Source organism: Papaver somniferum, chromosome 2 (assembly GCF_003573695.1).
Source record: "Papaver somniferum cultivar HN1 chromosome 2, ASM357369v1, whole genome shotgun sequence".
Lineage (NCBI taxonomy): Eukaryota > Viridiplantae > Streptophyta > Magnoliopsida > Ranunculales > Papaveraceae > Papaver > Papaver somniferum.
The window spans coordinates 51,917,189-51,944,248 of NC_039359.1; the positions used below are offsets into that span (position 1 = coordinate 51,917,189).

At 36.7% G+C, this 27,060-nt stretch overlaps 2 protein-coding genes, 1 long non-coding RNA gene and 1 pseudogene across 3 annotated transcripts; 3 read left to right on the forward strand and 1 right to left on the reverse strand.

Annotated features, from left to right (window-relative positions):
* Nucleotides 1-1,198: 1,198 nt before the first annotated feature.
* On the forward strand, nucleotides 1,199-2,991 carry LOC113347643 (codeine O-demethylase-like). Its single transcript, XM_026591320.1, has 4 exons — nucleotides 1,199-1,536; nucleotides 1,719-1,966; nucleotides 2,142-2,466; nucleotides 2,552-2,991. The coding sequence occupies exons 1-4, from the start codon at nucleotides 1,273-1,275 to the stop codon at nucleotides 2,822-2,824; spliced, it is 1,110 nt and encodes a 369-aa protein (XP_026447105.1). The 5' UTR covers nucleotides 1,199-1,272; the 3' UTR covers nucleotides 2,825-2,991.
* A 14,716-nt stretch (nucleotides 2,992-17,707) lies between these two features.
* On the forward strand, nucleotides 17,708-18,810 carry LOC113351001 (codeine O-demethylase-like). Its single transcript, XM_026595087.1, has 3 exons — nucleotides 17,708-17,752; nucleotides 18,348-18,425; nucleotides 18,538-18,810. The coding sequence occupies exons 1-3, from the start codon at nucleotides 17,708-17,710 to the stop codon at nucleotides 18,808-18,810; spliced, it is 396 nt and encodes a 131-aa protein (XP_026450872.1).
* A 5,173-nt stretch (nucleotides 18,811-23,983) lies between these two features.
* Nucleotides 23,984-25,688, forward strand: LOC113353262. Its single transcript, XR_003361182.1, has 4 exons — nucleotides 23,984-24,328; nucleotides 24,605-24,654; nucleotides 24,983-25,111; nucleotides 25,481-25,688. It is a non-coding gene; the product is annotated as an uncharacterized LOC113353262 (long non-coding RNA).
* A 164-nt stretch (nucleotides 25,689-25,852) lies between these two features.
* Nucleotides 25,853-26,889, reverse strand: LOC113351002 (annotated as a pseudogene).
* Nucleotides 26,890-27,060: the final 171 nt, after the last annotated feature.

Consider the following 27,060-nt stretch of genomic DNA (forward strand, 5'->3'; position numbering starts at 1 on the left):
TTTCCATGCAGTTGTGGTGGAATTTTAAGGAGCGAAAGATTGCTAATCAGTAGAGAGAGTTATATATATAATTAAATGAAACCAATATCGTAATCATAGAAAAAGAATTTTAGAGAAAACCAAAAATTAATAGGTACGAATAGTAATTACCTTCTTCATTGTGGTGATTAAGAAAAAAATTGTTTGGGGTTTTTGATTTTTTTTCTTTGATTTGAACAAAATGTGCGTCGATGGTGGAGAAACAAAAGGTGGCGATGGTGGAGAACGGTGGAGCATATTTTCTGTTCGTAAAGAAAGGTAAGAGATGGTGGAGAAAAAGGAAGATCTTGTCGATGGTTTTGAGGTAGGAGAAGCAGTAGGTATTACTACAGATATATTAAAAAAGAGTTCAGGAACACTATCATCAGTTGCATATTAAAATAGTTTATGTTCATTTTACTCAACACAAATTCTACCCGTCCATAAGAACAAGGTTTTGTACCTTTTTGGTCAAATCGCCCAGATGTGCATTATAGGCCACAATGGAAGTTTGAGGATAACTATGTGGATTCTGGATAACCAGGCCAAAAATTTTGTCACTGTGAAAATTAAGTTGTGTTTGGATTACATGACAAATATCAAGTCATCGGGCATATTCTAAATTCAGGAGAAAAATTCAGCATGATCAGATTTTGGATGATGATGTAGGATTTTGCGCCAGAAGACAAATTATAATGGTATTAATTTGTTCGTGTAATTTAATTAATTTTTTCTTTTTCGTTTTTTATCTACCATTAACGGTAGCCTTTTGTAAATCCTCCTGTTTTAATATATCTTCTCTTTTCGGGACAAAAAAAAAAGACTTATAATAACATTACTAGTGCACCACCATTGGGCACGTGAATGGCATAAGCATGCGACACCGCAGCGAAGCACTGCTGGGAATCTGTACAGGAGTTTGAAATGTCAACATGTATGAACTAATATTCTAATATTCTTAATCTTTGTGGTTTCTTTAGCTGGTATAAACTGTAAAAACTCTTGTAATGCTTCTGATCTTGAATATACGAGGCTTTCCTCTTTTATGCAAAAAAAAATTCTAATCTTGAAGTTGTTTGTTAAAAGTCCAATCATTTTTTATTATTTTTAATACTATGGAAAAGCCATCAGTAATAAAAAAAACCAAATCATAACGTAGGTGGAATAAAAAGATAGGCAAACCATAAGAGAGGACGACTGAGTTCATATTCTGAAACATCAATCTGATTAGGAGGAAGCCACATTAAAAATTTCATGGAGGCACCAAAACTGGTAAACTTTGGTAGTTCTTTGTTTGTACCTAGCGTTCACGAATTGGTGAAACAATCGCCTGGGGAAGTCCCAGCACGATACATACGAGATGATCTGGAGCCGTTGACTGACCTCTCTGGTGTGTCTATGCTTGATCAAACCATACCTGTCATTGATTTGAAGAATTTACTTTCTCCAGAACCCATCATTGGGGACTCAGAATTGGAAAAGCTTCACTCTGCTTGCAAAGAATGGGGTTTCTTTCAGGTATGTGACAGTTCTTCAATTACGATATTGGAAACTTTGTTTTATCAGTCTGTAGGAATTAAGATGTCCACGAATATGAATTAGTTGTTGTCTTGCTGTAACAAAGTAGTATCGATCGGTATTGCCGGAAAGTTTTTTCTATGATATTAACAAGTACTTAGAGTTTATGGGCCTATGCGCAGGTGGTAAACCATGGAGTTGACTTTCTATTGGTGGAGAAAGTGAAATCGGAAATTGAAGGTTTCTTCAACCTCCCTATGGATGAGAAAAAGAAATTTTGGCAGGTAGAAGGAGATTTGGAAGGATTTGGGCAAGCTTTTGTTCATTCAGAAGGCCAAAAGCTTGATTGGGCAGATATGTTTTTCGTGTTCACTCTTCCCCATTATATGAGGAAGCCTCGGCTATTTCCTGAACTCCTCCTACCTCTCAGGTTAGTTCTCTGTAACACCCATTTGGAACTGATATTATAGTACTAATAGGCCATAGCAAGCCGAGGCATGAGGTGAGTGGTGATCGATGTTTTGTAAATTCATCTAGTACCATGCACCATTCATTCAAGTATATCTTAAATTGTTAAGCTTTTAAAGTTGGGTTCTTATGAGCAGGGAGACAATGGAGTCCTACTCATTGGAGATGAATGAACTAGGCAAGGGCCTCGTTAAGTCGATGGAGAAGGCTTTACAAATGGAAACAAACATCATGGCTGAATTGTTTGAAGGCGGGGGACAAGCAATGAGGCTGACTTACTATCCTCCTTGCTCTCAACCCGAGAACGTTATTGGCTTAACACCACATTCAGATGCTGCTGGTTTGACGATCCTCCTTCAACTCAACGAAGTGAACGGGTTACAGATTAAAAAAGAAAATTCATGGGTTCCCATTAAACCTCTACCCGATGCCTTTGTAGTGAACATTGGAGATACTTTGGAGGTAAAAAGAGTTAATGAAATATAATTATCCAAGACTTGGGCGTCTACCGAGTTTTTGCTAATTCTTTTTTGCTTCCTTTTGACAGATAATGAGTAATGGGATTTACCGTAGTGTGGAACACCGAGCAACAATAAACTTAACAAAGGAGAGGCTCTCTGTTGCAACATTTCAGAGCCCTAAACTAGACGCGGATATAGGTCCCATACTTAACAAGATAACACCAGAGAAACCTGCCTTGTTCCGAACAATTGGACATCTGGATTATTTGAAGAAATACGTTTCCGCTAAACTTGAGGGAAAATCATTACTCGAATCCATGAGGATAGGAGAATGTGATAAAGACAATAGGGATACATAATTGCTGTCATGCACAGATGTATATTGAATGAAATAAGATACTTGGCTGAAGTTAAAGGATCGTATCAAGCTTTCTATACTAAGAAAAAAATTTGAAAATGAACAGGTGCCTTTCCTGCGTGTATGAAAATAACTTTTATCTACAAAAATTTGGTATTTTATTGAACATAAGTTTGGTTGCAGTTCCATAAGATTTTCTTATGACTATTTATTAGCAATTTTCTTTGTTAATATAGATACCAAAATATGGATCGCCTCGTGGAATACGCGAGAATCCGGACTAAAGATTCTGTATCGTGTCACGAAAATCTTCGTCAGTGACTTGTCAAATCAAGTCAGAGTCACCATTATTGACAAGTCGACGAGGTAAAAGCTATGTGAGAGATAGTGTCCCATCACGAAGTAAGCTCCGAGAGGAACAAGGGTTATGAAGGATCCATGAAGTACCCTACAAGATATTTTCCGCGAAGTAAAAAGGACGAAGTAAGATTACTTGGCCGAAAAGACAATCCACGAGGTAGATAAATTATGGAGTAAGAAAAGAGACAAGTGTCCCGAGAAGCCCATGTGAAGTAAGCGAAAGAAGGGAAAAACTTTATGGAAAATGGTTTGGGCGAAGCGTAAGGCGTTACTGCGAAAACGCGACGAAATAAAATGAGTCGTGTTCCATTAGAGTTAGATGGCCTATAAATAGAGGTCCTTGGGCAATTTTATAGAGGGGGGGATTTTTGGAGAGTGGGAGAGTTTAACCTAGGGGAGGTATTAGGGTTTCCTTGTTTTCAAGAACTTGTATCTTTGTTACTTTGAATGATTCATCAATAAGAATTTTCGGTGTTTACTTTATTTAAGATGTCTTAGATCTTGGTTACTATTACTTTGGGTGTGCTACTGGGTTTCCATTAGTTACATTTTGGCGTCCAGAAACAGGGAACTTAGATTGGGGATTCATCCTCATCTAAGGAGTGGAGAGAAGCTAGAGTTTTAGGAGTAATATATCTTTGTATGACATCTTAGCTAAAGTTTTAGGAGTAAGAGATTTTAGCAAACATCCCTTTTTAAGATTAGGTTTTAGAGAAAAACCAATATTGAAATTAGGGAAAATCGATGACTAGAACACCAGATTGGGCGGCACACATGATAGCGAAGAGGACATGCAAACGATTAGAGGCCAAAAGGGGAAGAAGAATGGAAATAGGAGGAACATCGTCGGAAAGGAGGAGCAAGCGGTTGGAATCCCTGAAGAAAGCGGAGAAGGAAGAAACGCCCACAAAAGATGAAAGACGAGAATTCACAAGGAAAAGTAAAGGCAAGCAGAGTGTAGAGGATGAATCCATGGAGGAACCATCTCAAATCGTGAAAGCCGGGGATATTACGAAAGGGGAAACAGATTGAGAAGAACTGGAGGGGAACGAGGGTGATAAAGACGTGATATCGAAAGAACCGAGTAAAAAAACTCGTCGATATAAGGGGCGAGTAAGGTACCAGCCGGAATGGCAAGCAGGAACGGAAAAACGAGGCAGTCAGGCGAAACGAGAGGAATATGAACGTGGAAGTAAAATGAAGGTTGGAATCTCACAATAAGAAAACGATAGTTCAGAAATGATAACGGCTTCATCTCGGAAAAGGACCCTGTATGGGGAGGAGAGTCCCTACGAAGATTATGAAGAAAAGGACGAACGAAGAACACAAGGAAGAAGGTTGATAGAAGGATACGATCGAGAAAGAGATCCAAGGAGGATGTTAGTAGAGGCGAGAACGAAAAATCATAAGCTAAGATATAAAGAAGGAAAAAGAGTAAGGAGGAAAGCGAAAGAAAGAGGCGAGAAAGATATATTGATGAATCGGTAAGAGGGATTATGGACTACGAAATATTACCAGAGCTGCGAAGATTGAGGATTCAGATGGGAAATTCGCAAAGGCAAGGCCAGGTGCAATGGATGGATAAGAAGGTTATGTTGGATGCCATGGTGAAAACAACATCATAAGGAGAGCTGAAGCGGGTTGGCCAAAGGCGGGAAAAATCCTTGCAGAAGGATCGAAAGCCGCAAAGTGATAAAGCCAAAGGACACCAGCTGAGGAACATAAAGCCGACGAAGCAAGGAGTAAATGGTTGGACATAGTTAGAACTCCCGAAGCTTAACGCAACTTTGGAGAGGATATGGGAGGAAGTGATATTGACTGAGGAAATTCCAACACCACCAAATTTGTGAAGAGAACCAACTCTTGGGAAGAGTCATGAATTCTTCAGATATCATAGCTTTCATGGACATCATACGAACAATTGCAGGAGCGTTAGGAATATCATACTTCACCTCATGGAACAGGGAAAACTCGCACATCACATAGAAGGTCGGGAGCTGCCACCGGCACCACAACATTATTATAGGGACCTGACGGGACAACATCAAGTTAAAACAAACCAAGGAGGGTGGTCGTTCGGCTGCAATTTTGTGGTACATTCGAAGGAGGATTTCCTCAACTTCCAAGATAACGTTCTCTCAAGGATATACAAGGTGGACCATGAAGGAAACAAAATATTTCCAATAGAGAAGAAGGAGCCACTAGAGGAATGTCAAAAGATAGACATACAATTTTCGGCACGAGATGCACCAAAAGGAGGGGCTCAACACATGAATTCATTGGTCATCACCTTGACCATGTGTAAACATTTGTTGAAAGAAGATATCCAACAAACAATGTGGGATGTGGACAAAGTCTTGGTAGATATGGGAAGTTCGGTAGATGTCCTCTTCTACCATACGTTCAGAGCCTTGGCGTATGAGGATTCTGATATGATACCATCGGCATATACACTTTACGGATTCAACAAGGTGGCAACGAAACCAAAAGGCGAGATATGTATGAGGATCCTCGCAGGAGAATTAGAAATTCAATGGTTACCGTTTGCGTGGTGGATGTGGAGTCACCCTACAACGCCCTCATGGGCCGACCGTGGATCCATAGGATAAAGGGAGTCGCTTCAACCTATCACCAATTGTTACGATTCCCCATGCCCAGTGGGATTGGTGAGATACGTGGAAGCAGCGAGGACGCGGAAGAATGTGATGAGAAGGACATTGAGAATTACGAGGGAAGATTGAAAAGGAAGAAGGAACGAAAAAGAAAATGCTTGAGTTGAAAAAAGAGGACGAGTTAATGGTATACATGGAAAGAGATAAAGAAGGATGGAAAATACCCAGCGAGATACCAGAAGAATAAGGATAGATTGTGAAACAGGTAAGGGAGCCGACACCATTAGGAGAACCTGTCATGAAATTTGCTGCAGTAGAACCAACAAAGGATGTAAAATTGGGGACTAACGATGAACCCAAGATCCTAAAGATTGGGACGAAAATGGACAAAAAAGAAGAAGTGAGGCTAGTTGAATTGCTAAAAAAATATGGCAACATATTTGCATGGAGCATGGAGGAAATGCCAGGAATTGATCCACGAGTGGCATGTCATAGATTGGATCTAGATCTGACAACCAAGCCAATCAGGCAACTTATCGATGCTAGAAAATCGATAAGGAACTTAAAAAGATGATGAAAGCAGGAATCATAAGGCCAGCAAAGTATCTAGACTGGATTGCAAACATGGTAATCGTGCCAAAAAAGAACAATGAAATAAGAATATGTATTGATTTCAGTGACCTGAATACCGCGTGTCCCAAAGATAGTTTTCCCCTACCAAATATCTCCAAGATGGTGGAATCAGCATCAGGATATAAAAGGTTGTCATCCATGGATGGATATTGTGGATACAATCAAATACCCTTGGATAAGGAAGACTAGGAAAACACGGCCTTCTTCGCTCCCAGGGGGTTCTACTATTACACAATAATGCCATTTGGATTGAAAAATGCGGGGGAAACATATAAATGGATGGTGGAAAATTTTTTCGCAAAGTGGGTACATACGAAATTAGAAGTTTATGTGGATGATATGTTGGTCAACACAAAGGATTCAGGGGATCATGTGGAAGACCTGGGGGAGATCTTTGAACGGATGAGGAAATACAAAATGAAGATAAACCCAATAAAATGCATCTTCGGGGTTGAATCGGTGAAGTTTCTGGGACACATAGTTTCACGAAAAGGTATAGAAGTTTATCCAGAAAAAGTCCAGTCTATACTATAAATTCCCTCACCCGCGACCATAAAAGATGTACAAAAATTAAACGGGCAGTTAGCAACTCTAGGAAGATTTATCTCTCGGTCCTCAGACAAATGTAAGCACTTCTTTGACATTTTGAAAAAAAGAGCAAAGTTCGCATGGACACAAGATTGTGAAGAGGCATTGAAAGGTATAAAGGGGTACCTTATTAAATTCTCAATCTTGCAAAAACCAGAACCCGGAGAGGATATGTTGCTTTGTCTTGCAGCGACACCAAACGCTATTAGTGCCGTCTTACTTCGGAACGATGAAGGAGTAGAGAAACCAATTTTTTACGTCAGCAAAACCCTCAATTCCGCAGAGAAAAATTATCCAAAGATTGAAAAATTGATACTGGCATTGTTTTACACGTCACAAAAGTTACTGACTTATTTCCAAACCCACAAAATTAAGTTCCTTACAAGAATTCCTATAGAAACAATCTTGAAGAATTCAATAAGAGTTAGGAGAGTAGAAAGATGGAATACCCAGATTGATCAATTTAAGCTAAAGTATGAAGTACAGACTTCTTCGAAGTCGCAAATAATCGTAGATTTCCTCGCTGAATTTCCCTCGGGGGAAGACGAAAGCATAGGAGAAATGATGGATGTAGACGACAGTCGGCCATACCCTAAGGGCTTGTTACCGGAGAATCATCCTAGAAGGTGGGAAATATTCGTCGATAGATCATGAAACAGTTGTGGAGGATGAATAGGAATAGTATTCACTTCGCCCACATGGATCAGGATAGTTTTCTGCTTTTGGTTGGAATACGCAACAACAAATATCGAGCTGAATATGAAGCAGTGGTACAAGCTTTAAGGATTGCGATAGAAATGGGATTAACGAAGTACAAATTAACAATGATTCACAGCTAGTGGTTCGCCAAATTGAAGGAAGATATAACGCAGTTGATCGGTGATGCAGAGATATCAGCAACTCGTGAAAGATTACTCAATGAAGATATGAAGCCTTATTTGGAGAAACATAGGACGAGACAATAATAGACATGAAGATGCACTTTCCTTCATAGCCTCAATGATTGAGGATCTAAATATCGAGCATATCATGATTGAGCGGTTAATGCAACCCTCAGTAACCAGAGAGGAAAGGGAGTCCCAAGTAATGATGATAGAAGAAGGGGATGTGGAAATAAGCGATGATGATTGGCGAGCCCCCATTTATAACTATTTGATGAAAGGAGATCTCCCGCGAGATAGGCAAGAGAAAAATAAAATTAAAAGCAAGTCCACGAATTACGATGTCCGAGAAAGAATCCTGTACCGAAGATCGTATTTGGGCCTGATGCTGAGATGTTTGCCGCAAAAGGAGGGAATAGAAATCATAAAATCAATTCACTATCGGGACGTTGGTAATCATAGCGGAACCAGGTCACTAGCTCTCAAAACCAGGACGCAATGGTACTTTTGGCCATATATGCACAAAGACGCGAAGAATATCTCCACAAGGTGTGAAGCCTGTCAATGATTTGGAAAAAGGATACATGCACCATCCACGAGCTTAAAATCTGTATTGAGTGTATGGCCCTTCGCCATGTGAGGAAGTCTGGAGTGTTACCGGCCATGACCATATGGGAAGTCTTGGCTACGATGTACTCGATACCAAAGAAACCTCACTTAGGGTGTGGCTTCTTAACCCAAAGCCATATCGGCGAAGGTGATAAGAAGTCATGAAAACAACTGAATATCGTAATAATTGGATGGGAGGATACCAACATGCATGTTAGGGTTAACATCCTTGAAGGGGGAATATAAAGGGATGACACCCTCCATATTAGGGAGCTGTGTGACCAAAAAAATACGACAATGTCATGGGGATAATGTTCATGCGAATATCTAGGCATGTCGCATTGTCGCAGAGAAAATAAAAATAAATGTTAAGACGAGGTAGATGGATTATCATTCGCAAGGGTAATAAGCGCCTGATACTTCGTCGAGTTAAGATCCTTCAGAAAGGATGAGGCACAATAATACATTAACTAGGAGGCGCAATAAGACCTCATAGAATCACAAAGAAAACACAAATTCGCTCACACCCAGCAAGGAAGTTGAAACAATAAATAGAAGGACTAAGCATGAAATTGGGCTTGCGGAACATTGTCTTGATTAGCTAATGCTCAATAAGAACAAGGGGCAAGTATATACTTTTTTATGTTCTTATTAAGCATTATCTTCACAAGACTCAGTTTTCCAAAGTATATACTTGGTGGAAGAAAAGGCACGAGATAGAGGCAAACCCAAAGTACGGGATAGAGGCAAACGCAAAGGCATGAGATAAAGGGAACCACAAAAGTACAAGGAAGGGGCAAATACATTAAAAATATTGTCTTCCCCCCAAGATTGGGAGCGTTCAGCCAAAGTGAAAGCTAAGGTTACAACATTAGCAAATTTCAAAAAGGTCATGCATCCTCGCGGGAATCATCTTTATGATCCTCGTCGGTTTCGGCATCCTCGCGGGAATCATCTTCACGATCCTCGTCGGTTTCGGTATCCTTGCCAGTAGGAGAAAATTCATTAATGATAGGAATTGATTCTTTGGTAGCATGTTCAGGCTCATCATCAGAAAATGCTTCAAGATCCAGAGAAACGCGAGGAATGCCTTGGGAATCACAGAACTCATTAAAGAGCCTGACCTTCTCTTCTTGAGCATTTTTGCGAAGACTCTTTGCAATCAGGGTTGCATCCTTCACCATATGATCGAGATCCTCATGCAAATAATGAACGTCCTTTTGAAAAGTGGAGACTTTGTTCGAAAGACTGTCCTTTTCCCGGGATAAAATAAAGACCTGATCCTTAAGCTCTTGCTCACTTCCTGAGGAGTGAAGGAGTTAAACAGGCAAGTTATCACCAAGAGAAAGACAACGCCAAAATGACAAAGAAAGGGAAACTCACGGCGAAGATCGGACGAGATTTTACTCTCTTCTGGGAGCTGCTGCTCTAGGTGGAGAATACAAGCACTAGACTTTTTCATTGATTCACGAGACTCCCGAAGCTCCACGAGATGAGCCATGCTGCAATATTGCTCCTAAAGAAGAAAGATTTGCTTTTAAATTTCTGCGAAGTATTACAAGGGGAAAACAAATGTTAAACGCATGTTAAAGAAGCATTATGGCAGGATGTTGCTCCAAAGAGAGATTCAAAGAAGCATTCAAAATAAAGGATTGATGTTCAGCCAGAAAATCGTTAAAACTAAGAGAAACCAAAGATTCGGCCGCCTCGAATCTTAAGGAAGGATCTCCGCGAGTTGAAACAAATATTTCCCTTAAAAAATTTAAGTTAGTAAGAATATTAGGCTCCTCCACTTCGGTAATTTGCTGGCCACTTCTAGATGAAGTGGGCTGGGGAGAAGAGGCACTACACGAGGGGATAGTCTCGCAAGATGAGAGAAGATGCTGATGATGAGACGGATCAGGGCGAGGTAAGATTGAGGAATGAACTTGGGACAGGCTTTCCACATCCAAGCCGTGAAGGCCACGCTGTGAGGTGCAAAAGGTGGGAGGATCGTCCTGAAATCCATGAGGTTAAGGGATGATGCGAGAAGAATAAAGAAAATTAAGAAAGAAAGGGATACCTGGGAAGTATGAGGAGGAACCCTAGAACGTTAGCATTTCCTCAAATTCTTAGCAGAACCATCCGTTGATTGAGGCTCATTCTCCTGAAAATGGGAGGTTAGGAATCGACGAAAACAACGACCAAAAGGGAGGCCACGGGATACGAACATGTGCTTGAACTGACTTTTTAGAGCGTTCCTTCAGCATACCAGGCGGGGGAAGAGGATACTGAGGCAGGAACAAGGACGTTAGGATAAAATAAAATAAAAGACAAGGAAACCAAATGAGGATAAGACTAACCTCGTGGGACATCTTATTCCAGCAAAATCGACCCGCATCATATGCCGCGAGATGGGCATGTTGAGGGAGAGGACCAGTGTGAGCAGTCCCGTTCTCGTCGAGACCCCACACTAGAGGACCTTCGGCTATCAAAGGAAACATCATTCAATCCTCATCACTAGAAAGACGAAGATACTTTTTTCGTTTCGCATCAATAGGATCAACATCTAAAAGAAGGGCCTTAGACGGATCAACCAAAGTTTTGCGAGAAAGCTTGAAGCCCCATTCCTGATAGGCTCTCGTGGTCATATCCTGGACGGTATAGTTCGCAGAGAAAGATTCAATCTTGTAATCCGCGGGAACGATACTTTGCGCCAAGAGTGGAATCTGGGAAGTATAGCCAATAGACCTTCTGACGAATTCATTAGCAAGATGGATGGCATTTCCACTCAATTGATAAACAGCTCGCTGAAGCTCGACCAGGATTTCATAAAAAATAGGGTTCTTGGGATCATACAAAGGAAAAGAAAGACCCGCTCTCAGTTGGCCAGCGGTGATCAACATATTTGTAGAAGACCAAGTTTCCGTTTGAATCCATCGGTAGTTTAATTCCATGAATTTGGTTGCGATAATAGGAGGAGAAACGGAGGAATCAATCGCTGAAGATAGGGAAATACCCAACTTCTGAAGATCGATTTTAAAATCCTCATAAGTCGTGGAGGTGGTAGGACTGGGGACTTTCTTGGGAGACATTGAAAGAGCACGAAACGAAACCTAACACTACAAGAAAAGTCTCTTTTAGTGGCAAAACATTGTGTCACAAAAACTAATTTCTTCGTTGCAAAAAGAATTCAGCGGCACAAAAAATTTCGTCACCTATAGTGAGTCGTTGAAAGTGTTCAGTGATGTCCTTAAGAAATCGTCACCGGATTTTTTAATTAGCGATATAAGTCTTTTTTGTCACCAAAACTATCTTTTCGTGAGCAAATAATATTGACATTGTTCAATGACTTTGTGATGAAAATTTTTGTCACTCTAGGTATTTTTGGTGAGCAAATTATTTTATCACTTAAAATAGTTTTAACAACGAAATTTGTTTGTCTCGGAATACATCTATAGTAAGGAAACAAGTTCGTCACATAAAATAGTTTTAACCGTGAAATATTTTCGCCTCGGAATATATTTCTAGTGAAGAAACAAATTTGTGACATAAAGTAATTTTAGCCTCGAAATTTGTTCGTCTCAAAATATATTTATAGTGAAGAAACAATTTTTTCACATAAATAAGTTTAGCGGCGAAATTTATTAATTTTAGAAAATAATTTAGCAGCGAATAATTTTCGTCTCAAAATTAAAGTTTAAAATTATATTTCTAAAAGTACGTATAATGACTATCGTCGTCCCCAAAACGATTTTATCGGCGAATATAGTTGTCTCTAAAATAATTTTCATTCGTCTCAGAAAATCATTATCGGCACAACACTGCCCTAACCACAACTATTTCCTTGCAAAATTATTTATCCCTAACTATTTTTTTTTACATGACAAATTCGTCACCAGATTTTCATTGGTGACTAGCATATATCGTTCCAAAGAGAATAATTACAAAATAAATATCTCCCATCATGAAAACCTGTAGGAAGACCCACTGCTACAAATGATTTGAACCTTTTAAGAGCTTGTTGGCAGCTTCAGCAAATTTGCTTCAGAAGTTGTCCTTAGAAAAGGTTCCACAAGAAAAATAGTTGAGGAGAGCTGCCACTACTCCACTACCGATGAACTCAAATGTGGAGACACCACTCCTTTACTAAGCTCCGCTAGCAGCTCAGACATAACACCAACCAAATGCTCCACGATCTAATAAGCGAAGAGCATAAGACATTCAGTTGATTTCAAAGATTCATGAAGCGTAAAAGGTCATTAGTTACTCCAACTTCAGTGGCTGTGTCAGCAGAAAAATATTTAACCTTGAAGTCTTTCGCTCTTGCACAGACTTCGCACGAAGACTAGAATTAACCAATGTAATTTCTACAGTAGCTGAGGGGAGAGCCAATATTCATAGGAGCAGAATATTTTGATTCCTCAAAGGAATTTCCTCTTGCATTCGAGCCAGCAACGTGTCGTCTACAACGCAGAGAACGCGTTGCTGATCTAGCTAGCGGGAGATGCCTGGAGAGCAGAGCTTGATGAATCATACACTATAAGATTCTCCACATCTTGTACCATCCCTTCTCTAACGAACATCTTTGAGAAGGTCCCAGAAAGTTTGTCCATGAGAATTTCATCTATCTGAAGGGCGGGAACTAAAACTTGTGTATCCTTCCATGCGAGCACACCAGCTAAGAATCTGGAAAAAAACAAAATTCAAACATTGGTGAATCAACATTCTACAAAATCATGGATTGAAGATGAGATTTAAGATTGCAAGAACTGACTCTTTATTTAGGAAATTGTGTGACATAATATTTACAAAGACAACTGAAGTAATGATCTTAGAAGAAAAAGAAACTAGAGCAAAATCATAGGGGGGAAAGTAGGCAAAAGTCTGTGCCAGCTAAATTATCATTCCTTCCTGTTGCAAAAGTCTGTGCTAAAATTCAAGATAGCAAGCAAATACTCTATGCTACAAAACACTATAGTTAAAACGACATTCTAAAGAACATTTCTGCTTGCCATAAAGGAATTCAACAAGTAAAAATACAATAAGGTGGATTAAGAATTTAATCACAAAAATTAGAAGCAAAACACCATAAAGGAGTTAGAGCATGGTTTTCGAAAGAATGAGATTTTCCGGAGAATCGATGGAATTGTTCATTAAGGGTTAATCCAATGATAAAACATTAGCATGGAATTGTTCATTTTCTTTTGCTTTCGACAATTACGACAAAAACAAATAAAAATGAAGGGATTTTTCATGTTCTTTCTTTTTCGCTAAAAGAAACCTCAGCTATAAATTAGATGCAATCATAGGTACCCAATACTCGAAGTTATTGAAGAAAAATTCCATAAATTATTTCATTGACAGACTATTGGAGTAACTGAAAACCAAGGATAAAAATAGAAGAAAATCCCTACCTGTGCAACAATATAACTTGTAATCTTAGAAAACAATTAGGGCAGTTTTCACAAAGTAAACCTAGATTAATCAAACAACACAGTTAACTTTCTCCTTATGCTATACTTTGCTCCACATCTTTACAACCGACTTTGAAGATGGTGGTGGAGCTTTCAAATTTTTGATGTCTGAATTAAAGAAATACACGAAATGAGTATAACAAAACCAAGAAAGCAAACAAATTGAAAAGTTGAACAAATGCACAGCACCAACCATCAAATTGAAGTGATGAATTTTCTGTACTATGAAAAACCCTGAGGGAGAAATCCAAAACCTTCTTAGAAATCAACAACCTAATTAGAAATCGAAACCCTAATTAGAACCGAAACGAAGAAATCGACAGAAATTGAGACAAAAGAGAGAAATCAAAACCTAATTAGAGATAATACAGAGTAAAAACTAAAGATATGACAAATTTTGTAGAAAACTTACCACATCTGTATATGTAGGATTTGCTATTGGTATTTCTCTACTAAAAATTTTACCTCTACTTCCCATTTGAGTAGTTGAAAGGATTAGGGATTATACCAAATCGATGGCATTGAGAACGTGGTGATGCGATTAAAATGATGTGTTTTATGAGTTTCTTTCTCTCCTTGTTCTCTGGGAATCACCAGAGGATGAGTTGTGTTCGCGATTGGGCTTGAAGTTGGTCGATCGGTGAAGACGGACCTTCAATTTGATGGCTGGAGAGAAGAATCAGATGACATTTAAGAGACAGACAACGGTGATATTGAGGGAGTGACATAATATGGGTTTTGTTTTGTTTGTTTGATAACAGTGATGGAAGGAGAGCCGGAGAAGGAGAAAGAGATGGGAGCCAGAGGAGGATAAAAAGATGCGAGACGAGCCAGAGGAAAGGTAAAGTGAGAAAGAAAAAAAAAAGGTTTTGTTAAAAGTTATCGACGGCGGATCTGTGTGTAAGATGTATTCATGCGGATTATGAAATTTATCGAGCGGTGGATATTTGTCCTGCAGTACTCATACGGATCAAGTATGTGTACGTGTGAGAAGCATGAGGTTCTAAGAGATCAGGCGATATCATGAATCATATTTTCTCTTGAAATCAACTTATATAAATCACTAAGCGTATCCAATGAAATTTAAGTATCTGAAAATGGGATGAATTTTTCGTACACTCAATATATAAATCTTAATAACTTGTCCTATGGGAATGAACACAATGAACTTTTATCGACTTTCTCCACAGTGAACCCAATATATGTATGTGAATGCGAATGAAATTGTAAGACCGAGAATTACTTTTAAAATGGAAATTAATCCAAATAATAATAAAGAATCCGACAAATGAAAACAAGTCCAAACAATAAGAAGGAATCCAATAATTGTTATTGATCTTTTGGGGTCGAGATAACTCTAAAAGGTAAAAGAAAAATTTTAATAATAAGAAATTGAATTCGAAAATTATATATGGGAAAAGTAATAAATTCATCATCGATGGAAACGACTCAGATTGAGATTTAAACAAAGCCTTGACATGCATCCATCTATAAAGGGGACCTTCAGCAGCTCTACGGTTCATCTCTTACTCTCGAAGTAGTTTTGCATATAGGTTATCATATCTTTTAATTTACTGCATATGACTTGGAATAGTTAACCATAGAATGAGAGTAATGTAGTTGAGATTAAAGAAATACTTAATAAATGAGCTATACGCTAAACATCCAGCCTAATAGCATCAATTCATTGATCTTAATTAGTCAAATCCATAAAAATGGTAGAACCAAGTGTCCTTAGGGATTCACCATTAACTAGGGATACCTATATGGATAAGTTAGTAAATATTCTTCTAGGGAAAATTTTTATACATGGGATTTCAATTTACTGAATTTTCCGTCAACATCAGTAGACCACACTTACCTTAATTGATTATTGATAAACTCAACCCATTTAAAAAAAATTACTCAATTCCATTAAAATTGCTAGATAATGCTTAATATAACTGATTAGACAGCTAATTCCATCTAATTGATTTCAATCATATCAAATTTTTCGTCAACATTAGTAGATCACACTTGTTTTGATTAATTATCCATAAACTCAATTCAATTTACTTTGTTTTACTCCATTATATAAAAATAACTAAATCTTGCTCAATATGACTAATTATACTTAATGTGATTGATTTATCTATGCTCATATGAGAATTTGTTAGAGAAAATGGAAATTAGGTTTTGAAATTCTTAGAAAATTTTGGCAATAGGACAAAAAATCAAATGGTGTATACTGATTCGATTTAAGAAAATCAGGTTTGATTTTCTGAAAAGAAGAAATAAACAAACATTTCGTTTTTTCAATTAACTTTAAATATTTTGAGCGGGATGAAAATGAAATGGAAAAATCTTGTCATTGTATACATGACAATGCGATAATCTAATATATAAATAATAAATAATATTGCGTGCATATATACGCAAAATACTTCTTTTAGTAATCAAAAATTGGTGCAATTGCCTACATTCAAAAGAATTTGGCCATTCAACCGTTCGAGTCCCTTGTAACATGGAAATTAAAAAGTAAAAGATATCAAATTTCTTGAATTTGATTAAATTCTTCCAACCTCACTACAACATCATACTAGTTCCTCCAACCTCAGTGCATTCATGGACAAAAACAAATCCTAATGTTTTTACCACTTTAATATATATAAAACCAAAAACAAATTTATATTTGCTATAAAAAAAACGTGCTTTATTTGTATAAAACATGGCAAGTTTCTATTAGATAAAGAATTATGTTGTATCTTAATTTGGTAAGTCATGATGTTTGTGATAGAAACTTGGATAGGACAAAATTTTACCACGTTTGATTTCGATGCTATCTTAATTTTTATGATAAGTTTCCAACCGGACTTCACCTGGTTTAATTTCGATATTCTTTGTGTTAGAATTTTTTTTTTCCCTATCTATGCTGGTTTCTTTTCATTATTTTCCCTATATGATGTAAACAAATAATAACTTGTAATTTTTTCTTTTATGAAAATTTACTTCGTCAAATAAACTGATTTTTGCTAATTTTGTAAGTTATACTTAGATATTATGTTTTAGGTGATAAAATATATTGTTACTAAAAACTTATTTTTACTATTTTATCTTTTGTCACCAAATTTTTTTTTTTTGTGACAACATTTTAGTAACCACAGAAATCATGAACTGCGGTGAAATTATGGTGTCACTAAAAAGGACTATAGCGACAAAATTTACTTCGCTACAGATGTTTTTTCTTGTGACGATTAGGCGTTGTTACTATATAAATATTGGCAACAAAAAAAGTTGATGGTCACTAAAAATAATTATAGCGTCAAAATTTTAGGTTCGTTACTATAAAATTAGTTAGTGACGACTTAATTTGGTCAATATAAACTTTTTTTTTGCAACGAAAGTTATAAATTATCACTAAAAAGATTCATTGTCGATTTTTTAGCATCGTCACAGTAGACTTAAATAGTGACACAAATACATTATTACGAAAAACTTATCAGTGACTGAACATTATTTTGTCTCTAAACATGGTCACTAAAAACTTATGAGTGGCAAGATCTGAGTTCCGTCATGGAAAACCTGACAAAAGTGGAAACAATTTGTTTTGTCACGATAACTAAGCTTTAGCGGCGAAATTTTATTTGCCACAAAAACTATTGTCACTAAAGCCACCTTTTCTTGTAGTGTAAGTTTACAGAAGGCAAGGAAGGGAAGAGAAGAAGGTAAAGGTTATAAGGGACTGAGAAAAGGGGTATTTATAGAGATGACTAGTCAAACCAAGCTACCCACGATCGAAAAATACAAATCGGTAATTAGCGGTTACACGAGAGAAGGGACCACGTGGAGAGCATTGATGGGGAGGAGTGGCGGTTACTTAACTTCATACGATCGAGAAAAGTGGTTCTTATTTTCCTTTCCCTACAATCGAGAATAATAAGAAAGGGCGAAATGTAGATACCAAAATATGGATCGCCACGTGGAAGACGCGAGAATCCAGACTAAAGATCTTGTATCGTTTCACAAAAATCTTCGTCAGTGACTTGTCAAATCAATTTAGAGTCACCATTATTGACAAGTCGACGAGGTAAAAGCTATGTGAGAGATAGTTTCTCATCACGAAGTAAGCTCCGAGAGGAACAAGGGTTATGAAGGATCCATGAAGTATCCTACAAGATATCTGCCGCGAAGTAAAAAGGACGAAGTAAGATTACTTGGCCGAAAAGGCAATCCATGAGGTAGATAAATTATGGAGCAAGAAAAGAGACATGTGTCCCGACAAGCCCATGTGAAGTAAGCGAAAGAAGGGGAAAAGTGGGACACATGAACGAAGTAAGATTACTTCCCCTTCTGATGGTGGCGGTTTGACAATCCTTCTTCAACTCAACGAAGTTGATGGATTACAGATTAGAAAAGACAAGAAATGGATTCCCATTAAACCTCTACCCAATGCCTTTGTAGTGAACATTGGAAACATTTTGGAGGTAAAAAGAGTTTATGAAATCAAATTATCCAAGTCTAAATAGATAATCCATAGAATTTCTATGATCGAAAGAGTTAATTTCACTATTTATCTTTTCTTGCTTGTTTTTACAGATAATGACTAATGGCATTTACCGTAGTGTTGAGCACCGAGCAATAATACACTCCACAAAGGAGAGGCTCTTAGTTGCAGCATTTCATAACCCTAAAGTAGGTGTGGAAATAGGTCCAATACCTAGAATGATTACGCCAGAGTCACCCGCCTTGTTCAAAACAATTGGGTATGAGGATTATTGTAAGAAATATTTTTCTCGTAAACCCGATGGAAAATCATCCCTTGACTTTATGAAGATAGGAGAAGGTAATGAAGACAACAAGGCTACATGATTGCAAAATGTTGCCGGCAGAACAATATAAGTTACTTTGCCGAAGTAAAAGGGTCATTATCAAGCTTTCTATGAATAATTGGTGTCATGTAGAGTAAGTATTTTTGCAGGTGTGTGTTGAATTTTCTGTATTGAATGAATTATGAATATTTGAATCACTTGTTGGAGTGGATATTAAGGAGATGTTGGCTTTGGCTAATAGTCTTTTGGTCCATGTGATTGTTGGTTTAAAAACGCAAATCTCTGATAAATAATTTGGTATGCATATGCTATGTGCTTACTATACTCGAGCTATATCTCACTCTCAGTATTACTGCAGTTTGAGGATGTAGTCCGCATTTACTTAGAAACTACTGGTACAGGACGAAAGAAATTTGGGATCCCACACTACTAGGCATCAAACCAAGAACTTACAAGAGCTACAGCTACAAAAGTAAAAGCACAAACAAATAAAACAAACAGAAAAATAAGATGCACAAGCTAGTGCAGTAGCTTAGGTGAATTCTATCATCTTTCTTGTTCTTGTTCTTTTCCTTTTTCTTTTTGTTCTTCTTATTCTTCTTCTTCTTCTCAGTCCCCATATCCTCCTCTGAAGCATGTCCATTAGTTGCTATGGCTGCGATTTATCCTCCTCAATAAGCTCTTCTATCGCTGAGAAACCAATGAATCGTTATTAGATATGTAAAGTGGTATTACAGAATTATATTTCAGTGTCTTTCACAATACAAGACAAGGGTAATTATACCCTATCCTGGTACACACATACTTGGTGAAGTCAACTGGACATGACCTTGACATGTATTCCTAATACACCCCCATCAAAGGTTACAGGCAGACGCTGAAACAGTTTGAAGAGATCAAAGAAAGAAAAAAAGGAAAAACAAATCACTCCCTCAAACTGACAACACACCTCACAATGTCAGTTTGGTGCAAGAAAAACAAAAGAAAAATCACTCCCTTAACAATCAGAAACACAATAAGAGAGAAAATATAAGAAAAACGAATGCACACTGCGGCAGCAAGCACATCAGCAGTAGCAGAAACATCTCCAGAAGCATAATGAGTCTTGTCAGGAGCAGAAGCAAAAGTGATACAAAACTCTAAAGTCTTCAAGTGATCTTAGCAAAAGTGAAGTGTAACATAATAAATGCACCACACTCACCAATCACCATGGACAGCAGAATAGAACAGACAACTGAAGAAGTAGATATCCATAGTCAACAGGACATGGAACCCCAAACTGAAACAAGTAGAAGTAGCACCAGTTGGCTAGATATATTAAACATGAGTTGCAGGAACGATAAACGAGCACTAGCTGCAGAAGTAGTAATTTTGATAGCATAATTCAAACAAAAAAGTAGTAGGAGAAGAAATTGCCCCAGAAAATATTGAAGTAGCAGGACAATGAGTAATAACAGCAACATAAGTTGAATAATAACAGAAATAGTAGCTTCCAGTACTGATATGACTTGTTTTGAAGTAACAAGTCATATAACTGGTCATTGAAAAATGTTTTTAGGACCAGTTAGGCATGGAAAATTATTACTTCAAATGCTAAACTCATATAAAAAAGAAGTAACAATGAACAAATGGGAAAAATTGTTATTAAAAAGTTATTACCCATATGCATGTTGATATTACCCGGAATTTGTTATTTCTGTTGAATTAATGATGATGTTGCTGCTATTGTGGAATCAGTTGACAATGCTATTGTTGCAGTAAATTTTGGTCTTCAATTGCTTCGGTAACTACCCCTGTGAAGTAAGTACTCATGCAACTAGTTGTTGTAATTCATGGATACCTACTGAGAATGCATCTTGCACTTGAAGAAATGAACTTGATATACCTCCTCTTCTGATGAATCTTTAGAAGAAATCTCTTCCTGGTTTGCATTCTTTTCTTCAGCAATGAACCATATAATTAAGAGCTATCTTTCTCATTAGTGCTTGATTCTTCTTGACAATATTTTTTAACTGAGCAATGGGTTCTAAACGAAGACTATAAGTACTGCCAATTTACATAAAACCATAAACAAGAAGTAATTCACCCTTATCAGTACACCATCCTTGAAGCTGAACCAGATTCTTATGTCTCAGACAAGCCATAACAGAAAGTTCTGCTAGGAATTTTCACTGCAGAAGTCATTCCTAATTCAGGAAAAGCTGCTTAGTAAATAGTTCTAAATGCTCCACGACCAACGATTTGACTCGAATGAAACCCTTTAATAGCATGCTGAAGTTTGCTGTAACGAAATTATCTATAACTATTGAAAAGTTCCATCTTTAAACTCTTAACTGGTCTCTATTCTTTAAATTTCTTAACAAAGATAAAACCAAATACAACTAGTACTATGTAAAACAAGCCTGGACCAGCAATTGCAAGACCTAATCCGAGTTTCTTTCAATTGTTTTTACAACTAGAATTCAAAAACAGTAGGAGTTATGGATATTACCGAAATAGTGTGATCATACACATTATGAGGAATGGATGATTTTGGCCTCCTCACAGGATAGAATCCAGAAGTCTCAAAATTTCAATCTTTAATCATATGAATTTCTGTACTACCTTCTGTAGACTCTAAAAACCCTACAAACATAAACTCCTTGAAATAGTCAGAAAGATTGATTTCCACCACCAGTATTGGGTTTTCACGTCTTGAAACTTTTGTAACTCATCCAAAATTCATGGGCGAGTTTGACAACCAGGAAACTAGGATAACATATCCTAGTATAGGTTAACTCAATTTAATTTATGATAACCTTAACACTGGTCAGTTTAAGTGATGTCTGTCTGAAATTATATCCTATCCTGGGTTAACTCAAATTGTGTTTGTTCGACACGCTATCCAGTAATAGGTTAACATAAATGATGTTTGTTTCAAACTCCAGAGTTTAATATGCAATATATAAACGAGCATCGACATTTTAAAACAAAAATAGTAAAACGATAAGACAAATCTAAAAATAAAAATTTCAAAATTAGAATTCGATAAAATAAATAAAAAAATAATCTTAAAATAGAATTATGAAAACTCAAGAATTCGATAAAAACTAATCATTAAAAACTAGATGGTACGGCGGCGACGTTGATAATTATTCCACATTGCGTCTGCAATTGAAGTACGAAGTTCTGAAGCTAAATCTCGCTCTCTATTTCTCCCGAGTCTAACACCTTTATTATTGTCTTCCGGTACCTCAGAATCGGTTTCTTGTACTGGTACAACACCTCCATCATCAAGAAACAAATTATTTATACATTCCCTACGATCGTGGTTATGGATAATGCAACAGGCTAGCACAATTTTCACTTGTGATTCATACGGATATTGAGGTTGTACTAGCAAAATTGTGAATCGCCTTTTCATTATTCCAAGAACACGTTCAACTACGTTCTGTTATGATGAATGTCAAAGATTAAATAATTCTTTGGCATCTCTTGGGCGATTTTCCTTATACTCCTTCAAGTGATAACGAACGCCGCGATATGGAGTAATAAAATTTGGCGTAAGGGTGAATCCTGCATCTCCAAGATAATATTTTCCTACACAAATAAAAATTTAAGATTATACTATCTCTATTATATGCTGTAAACTATTGTATTTAAGATTTTCATTCTCTATATATGCAAATGGTAATCTAAAAGACACTAATAATTTTTCACTACAGTATACCCTAATAAACTCATCTTCCCCATTAAATCCTTCGTTTATGTTAGGTATCTTTCATAACTCGTAGTAATATATTGATTTTTCAGAACTCAAAAAAAAAAAAAAAAATATTAGAAATTTCGCATTGGGGAATTTTATCAAACAACTAGGGTTCTGACCATACTTTCAAATTCTCAATCAATAAACAAACGAGCGTACCATTCTTATTGGGTAATTCATGTATAACAACAAACACATTGTAATTTTCATGAAAAATCAACACAAAATTTTGAATAGATAATAACAGAAGGAGAGTGATAGAGTACCTGATGGGTTATAGGAAGAAGAAGATCTGTAAACAAAAACAAAAAAAATTAATCAAATCTATAATCAAAACTATATCGCTAGTAATCATTAAAAAAAATTTGTTCGTACCTAAGATTTCTTTGGAGAAAGGAATGTAAAGCTTGAAAGCAGTAAGTGGAAGAGAGGGTACCTATAAACCCTTCGTGGGTTTAGAGTGGAGTCTGTTAGCAGTATTCTTGGTTGGAAAACATGGAGAACGAGTTTACTGGAGAATACCATAAATATGATTCTTTTGGTGTTCGAAAATCATGGGAGGTTTTGATATCCCAGTCCACGGTTGGAGTATGCATGAAACAAACACAAAATAAACGTTTTTTTAAGGATAACCCAACCTAGATTGGGATATCCGGATTGCCAAACTCGCCCCATAACTCTGTAGCTTCAATTTTTCCATATAATCTCGAATTAAAGACCTTTATATACTAAATTCTAAATTGCAGTACCCAATATTGAAGAGTTAAGAACTTGAAGGATTTAAATTCAAAACCCTAAAATCTTTGTAAAGAAGAATATTGATGTATACTTGAAAACCCAATAATTCAAAACCTTAAAAATCCCATATTTCTTTCAATTACCGGTAGCTATCAGAAGAAATTATACTAGAAGAATTACCAAAATAAATCAGAAGGATTACCAGAAGTAGCTCTGTCAGCAGCGGAAGACAAAATCGATGTTGATATTGTTCTTCACCGGTAACGATTTAATTGAGTAAATTTCCAGAAGGAAAGAACTGAGATTATTCACGAACAGATAGGTTTTTGGAGTTTAATTGGAGTTTAATATTGATATGAAGACTAATGTTGTTTAGGATTTGAATGTGATGAAATAAATTAGGTTAGGATCGAACAAAAATGTTTTTAGGATCTTCTTACCCGAATGATAGCATGAGAAACCAATATATTGTAATTAGATATGTAAAGTGGTATTACAGAATTATATTTCAGTGTCTTTCACAATACAAGATAAGGTATTTATACCCTATCCTCGTAAACACAGACTTGGTCAAGTCAACAGGACATGACCTTGACATATATTCCTAATAATCGCCCCTTTCGTCAAATCTTACTATAATAAAGAAAAGGCCTATTTTCAACGTACCGACAAGAAATGACTAAGTAGTCTTTCCGTATTTTTTTTTTCTCTGTTTCAGTTTTCCATAGCGCTGTCTTTTTTCGTCCTATCTGTTTTCTCCTCTCTTCCTCCGCACTCAAATGACATACAGAAATAATCGAATACCCATCTGATCTTCTCATCACACTTACTTCTATCACAAAATTTCCTCAATCTACTTTCACAAGGAGAACGAAGATATAACCACAGGTTGATATCACAATAAAACGAATTTCCCTAACCTATTTTGTTTTAATTTTAAAAGGGGAAAGTATAACTCAGCATCAAATCACATCAAATCGAATTTCTTTTCTCTTAATATCAGAGGGGGAAATTAACCTATTTTACGCTGTGTTGATGTTTAGTTTAAGCGGAATCAGCATCAAATAGAATTGAGGTATTTTGATGTTTGATTTTAAAGTGACAAATTTTATTTATTCTTTGTACTTATTGATTCCTATAATCATTATTTCTTTAAATCTAGATTTTGTTTATCAGTCGAAGAGATGATTTTGGGTTTGAGTCCACTAATTTTTAGATATGGGTTAAATGTTTATTTTTCTTCCATAAATGTTCGTCGAAATGCCCCATAGAAATGATGCTCAGTTTTTGCTTTGGTTCTTAAAGAAGTCATGTGTTTGTATAACAATTGACATTGGGTTGTTCTTTATAGTATGGAAGCAAGAGATGTTAATGGAATTAATACAGGGTTGAGAAATTCAGGTGAGGGTTACATGTCATTCTTATTTGACTACTTCATAGTATTGTTGAAATGCTGACTCTTTCTGCGTGTTGTGCACTCTAGCCACAGAAGTGCAAAATTTCGGCTTCCCCATTTACTTGAATTTGATGTGTTTACTCTGCATCCAACCACTTTATACCATGTTAATAAGATGATAGGTGATATCTAGCTTAGTTGATGCTTTTCATAGTTGGCACCAAGAAGGGATGGTTAATAAATCAGTTGGCATTCAGTAATGTGAAAGAATGCAAACTAAACATACGCATGCAGTACGATACATGTGCAATACTCATAGAGATTTGGTTTCAGGCAAGTTTGTTGACGACAGTAGTCTGAGCATATTAAAGACACACTGAATGGGTCATAGATTATCTTCAATTATGTCCGCATAAACAGAAGACAAACTATTGGATCAGAATTGTATTCGGTTGATAAAAGGTGAGTGTATTGGTTCCCAACTTCCTAGACTTACAACTTGGGTTCAATGAATTTATTTTGTGCATGCATGTTTTTTATCTAAATTTTAGTTTCTGATGTTAATATTTGGTCAAAGAAAGTCGAGAGCTTAAATGAATTAGAGATTGAATAAACATTGCAAAATATATAGAAAAAGACGTATTACAGTCGATGAGTCAAATTAATTGGACAAATCTGATGCTACGATTCTTATCATTTGCACAGTATCATTTTATTATTCTAGCATTTGTCAGTTCATCTTTTTGTCACCATACATTTCATTGTCATGAGAATTTAACAATTGAGAATCTTCGTCGGAGTCCTAAAATCAAGCAACCTCAACTTTGGCAGTTAATTGATACCAGAACGGATGGCACTCAACAATCCGATCTCTGCGGAAGCCTTTGGGTTGAATGAGTAGTGCGATTGCTTTTTCAGTTTGAAATAAGTGAAGACAGTTAAATTGCCTCTCTTATTTTTTGAGTTGTTTCTGCATCGCACCTGTCTGCGGCTGTATCATGTAAATAAAATGCATAAGAAAAGCAATATATATGTGTAAATGGATATTTGTTAAATAATTGAATGAAAATTTTGATTTCTATGTTTATCAGTCTGGAATAAGTGAATAAAGCGAAATTATGTGAAGAACATGTGAAGAAAGTGAAATATCATTTTGTTCTAAATAGTACCGTTTTCGCCATGCGCATCGCGTGTGCGTTTTTGCTAGTCAACATTATAGAAACCCAGTCTCTCTTCAACCTGTTCACGGATCTTCTCCCCAAATACAGTTAAATCTGGCTCTGAAAAGCAGTCGTTGCGGGAAACAATAGAACACCCAGCATGACGAGCCCCAACAATTTCACCAATTACAAAAGCCATGTCTGGTGAAATGTCATTCATCCTATACACTAGATAGTCATGTACAAGCTTCTTGTATTTTACGAGGCCCATCACTCTCCGTGAAAATTGCTTGACATGAATTTAGGGGACAAATCCTGCCCCATGGATGCTTTTGCTGCTTCAACAATCTCCTTTGCTTTGTCCTCATCATTCCCAAGTATCTCAACTAATCCTGGGATCTTGTCCTCAGAAAGCTCAGATTTATTCTCAACATATTTTACCACTTCCGCATAAAGATAGTTGTCGTTTGCAATATCAAAAAGTTCAGGGAAGTGCCTAGAGTACCACAATTTGAGTCTCATGGAGGAGTTGACATCTTTATCAATAGTATCAAGTGTGAAGATAGCTTGAAAAACCATGTTATCAACCTCCTCGAAATTGTACTCCTCCGTATATCTGCTGATACTATGACTCAAAAACCCACCAAACTGAGACTCATCAAAATCGCTAATGAATGTATCGAAGTGAAACCGTACACCACTGAGAATTTCAAGAACGAATTCATTGCTTTGGCAGGGAATCTTAGTTTCCTCAAAGATATGTGATCCAATCTTTGGGTCTGCAACTCCAAGGCTATACTTGAGTTTCTTTCCTTTTTTACGTTTGGGTAAATTTATCTCCAAAAAGTTTTTTAACTCTTCAGTCAGAAGCCCTTGAGAGACGGCATTATACTGGTTAAGAGCATCTGAAGCAGAATCAAATGGTGAAAAATCAACAATCTTCACAACTTCAGAAAACCTATCAAAATCAGTTACTAAGTTTCTAACAGCTTCAGTACTGTTTTGTTGTGTCTCATCTATACCATGAGCTTGAAACAATGAGTAACCAGATGCAGCTTCAAAGAGTAGATACAACGCCATTAAAGAAAATTTTCTAGGGTGTATGTGAATAAATTCACAAAAGCGAAGGCAAAACTGTCACAATAACTAGGAAAACTAATGTTGAATGATTTTTTCTGGGATACTAGGCTTTCTTATATAGGCTTTCATAATCCCGTATAGGGCTAGAAGAAAAGGGAATTCAAATTAAAA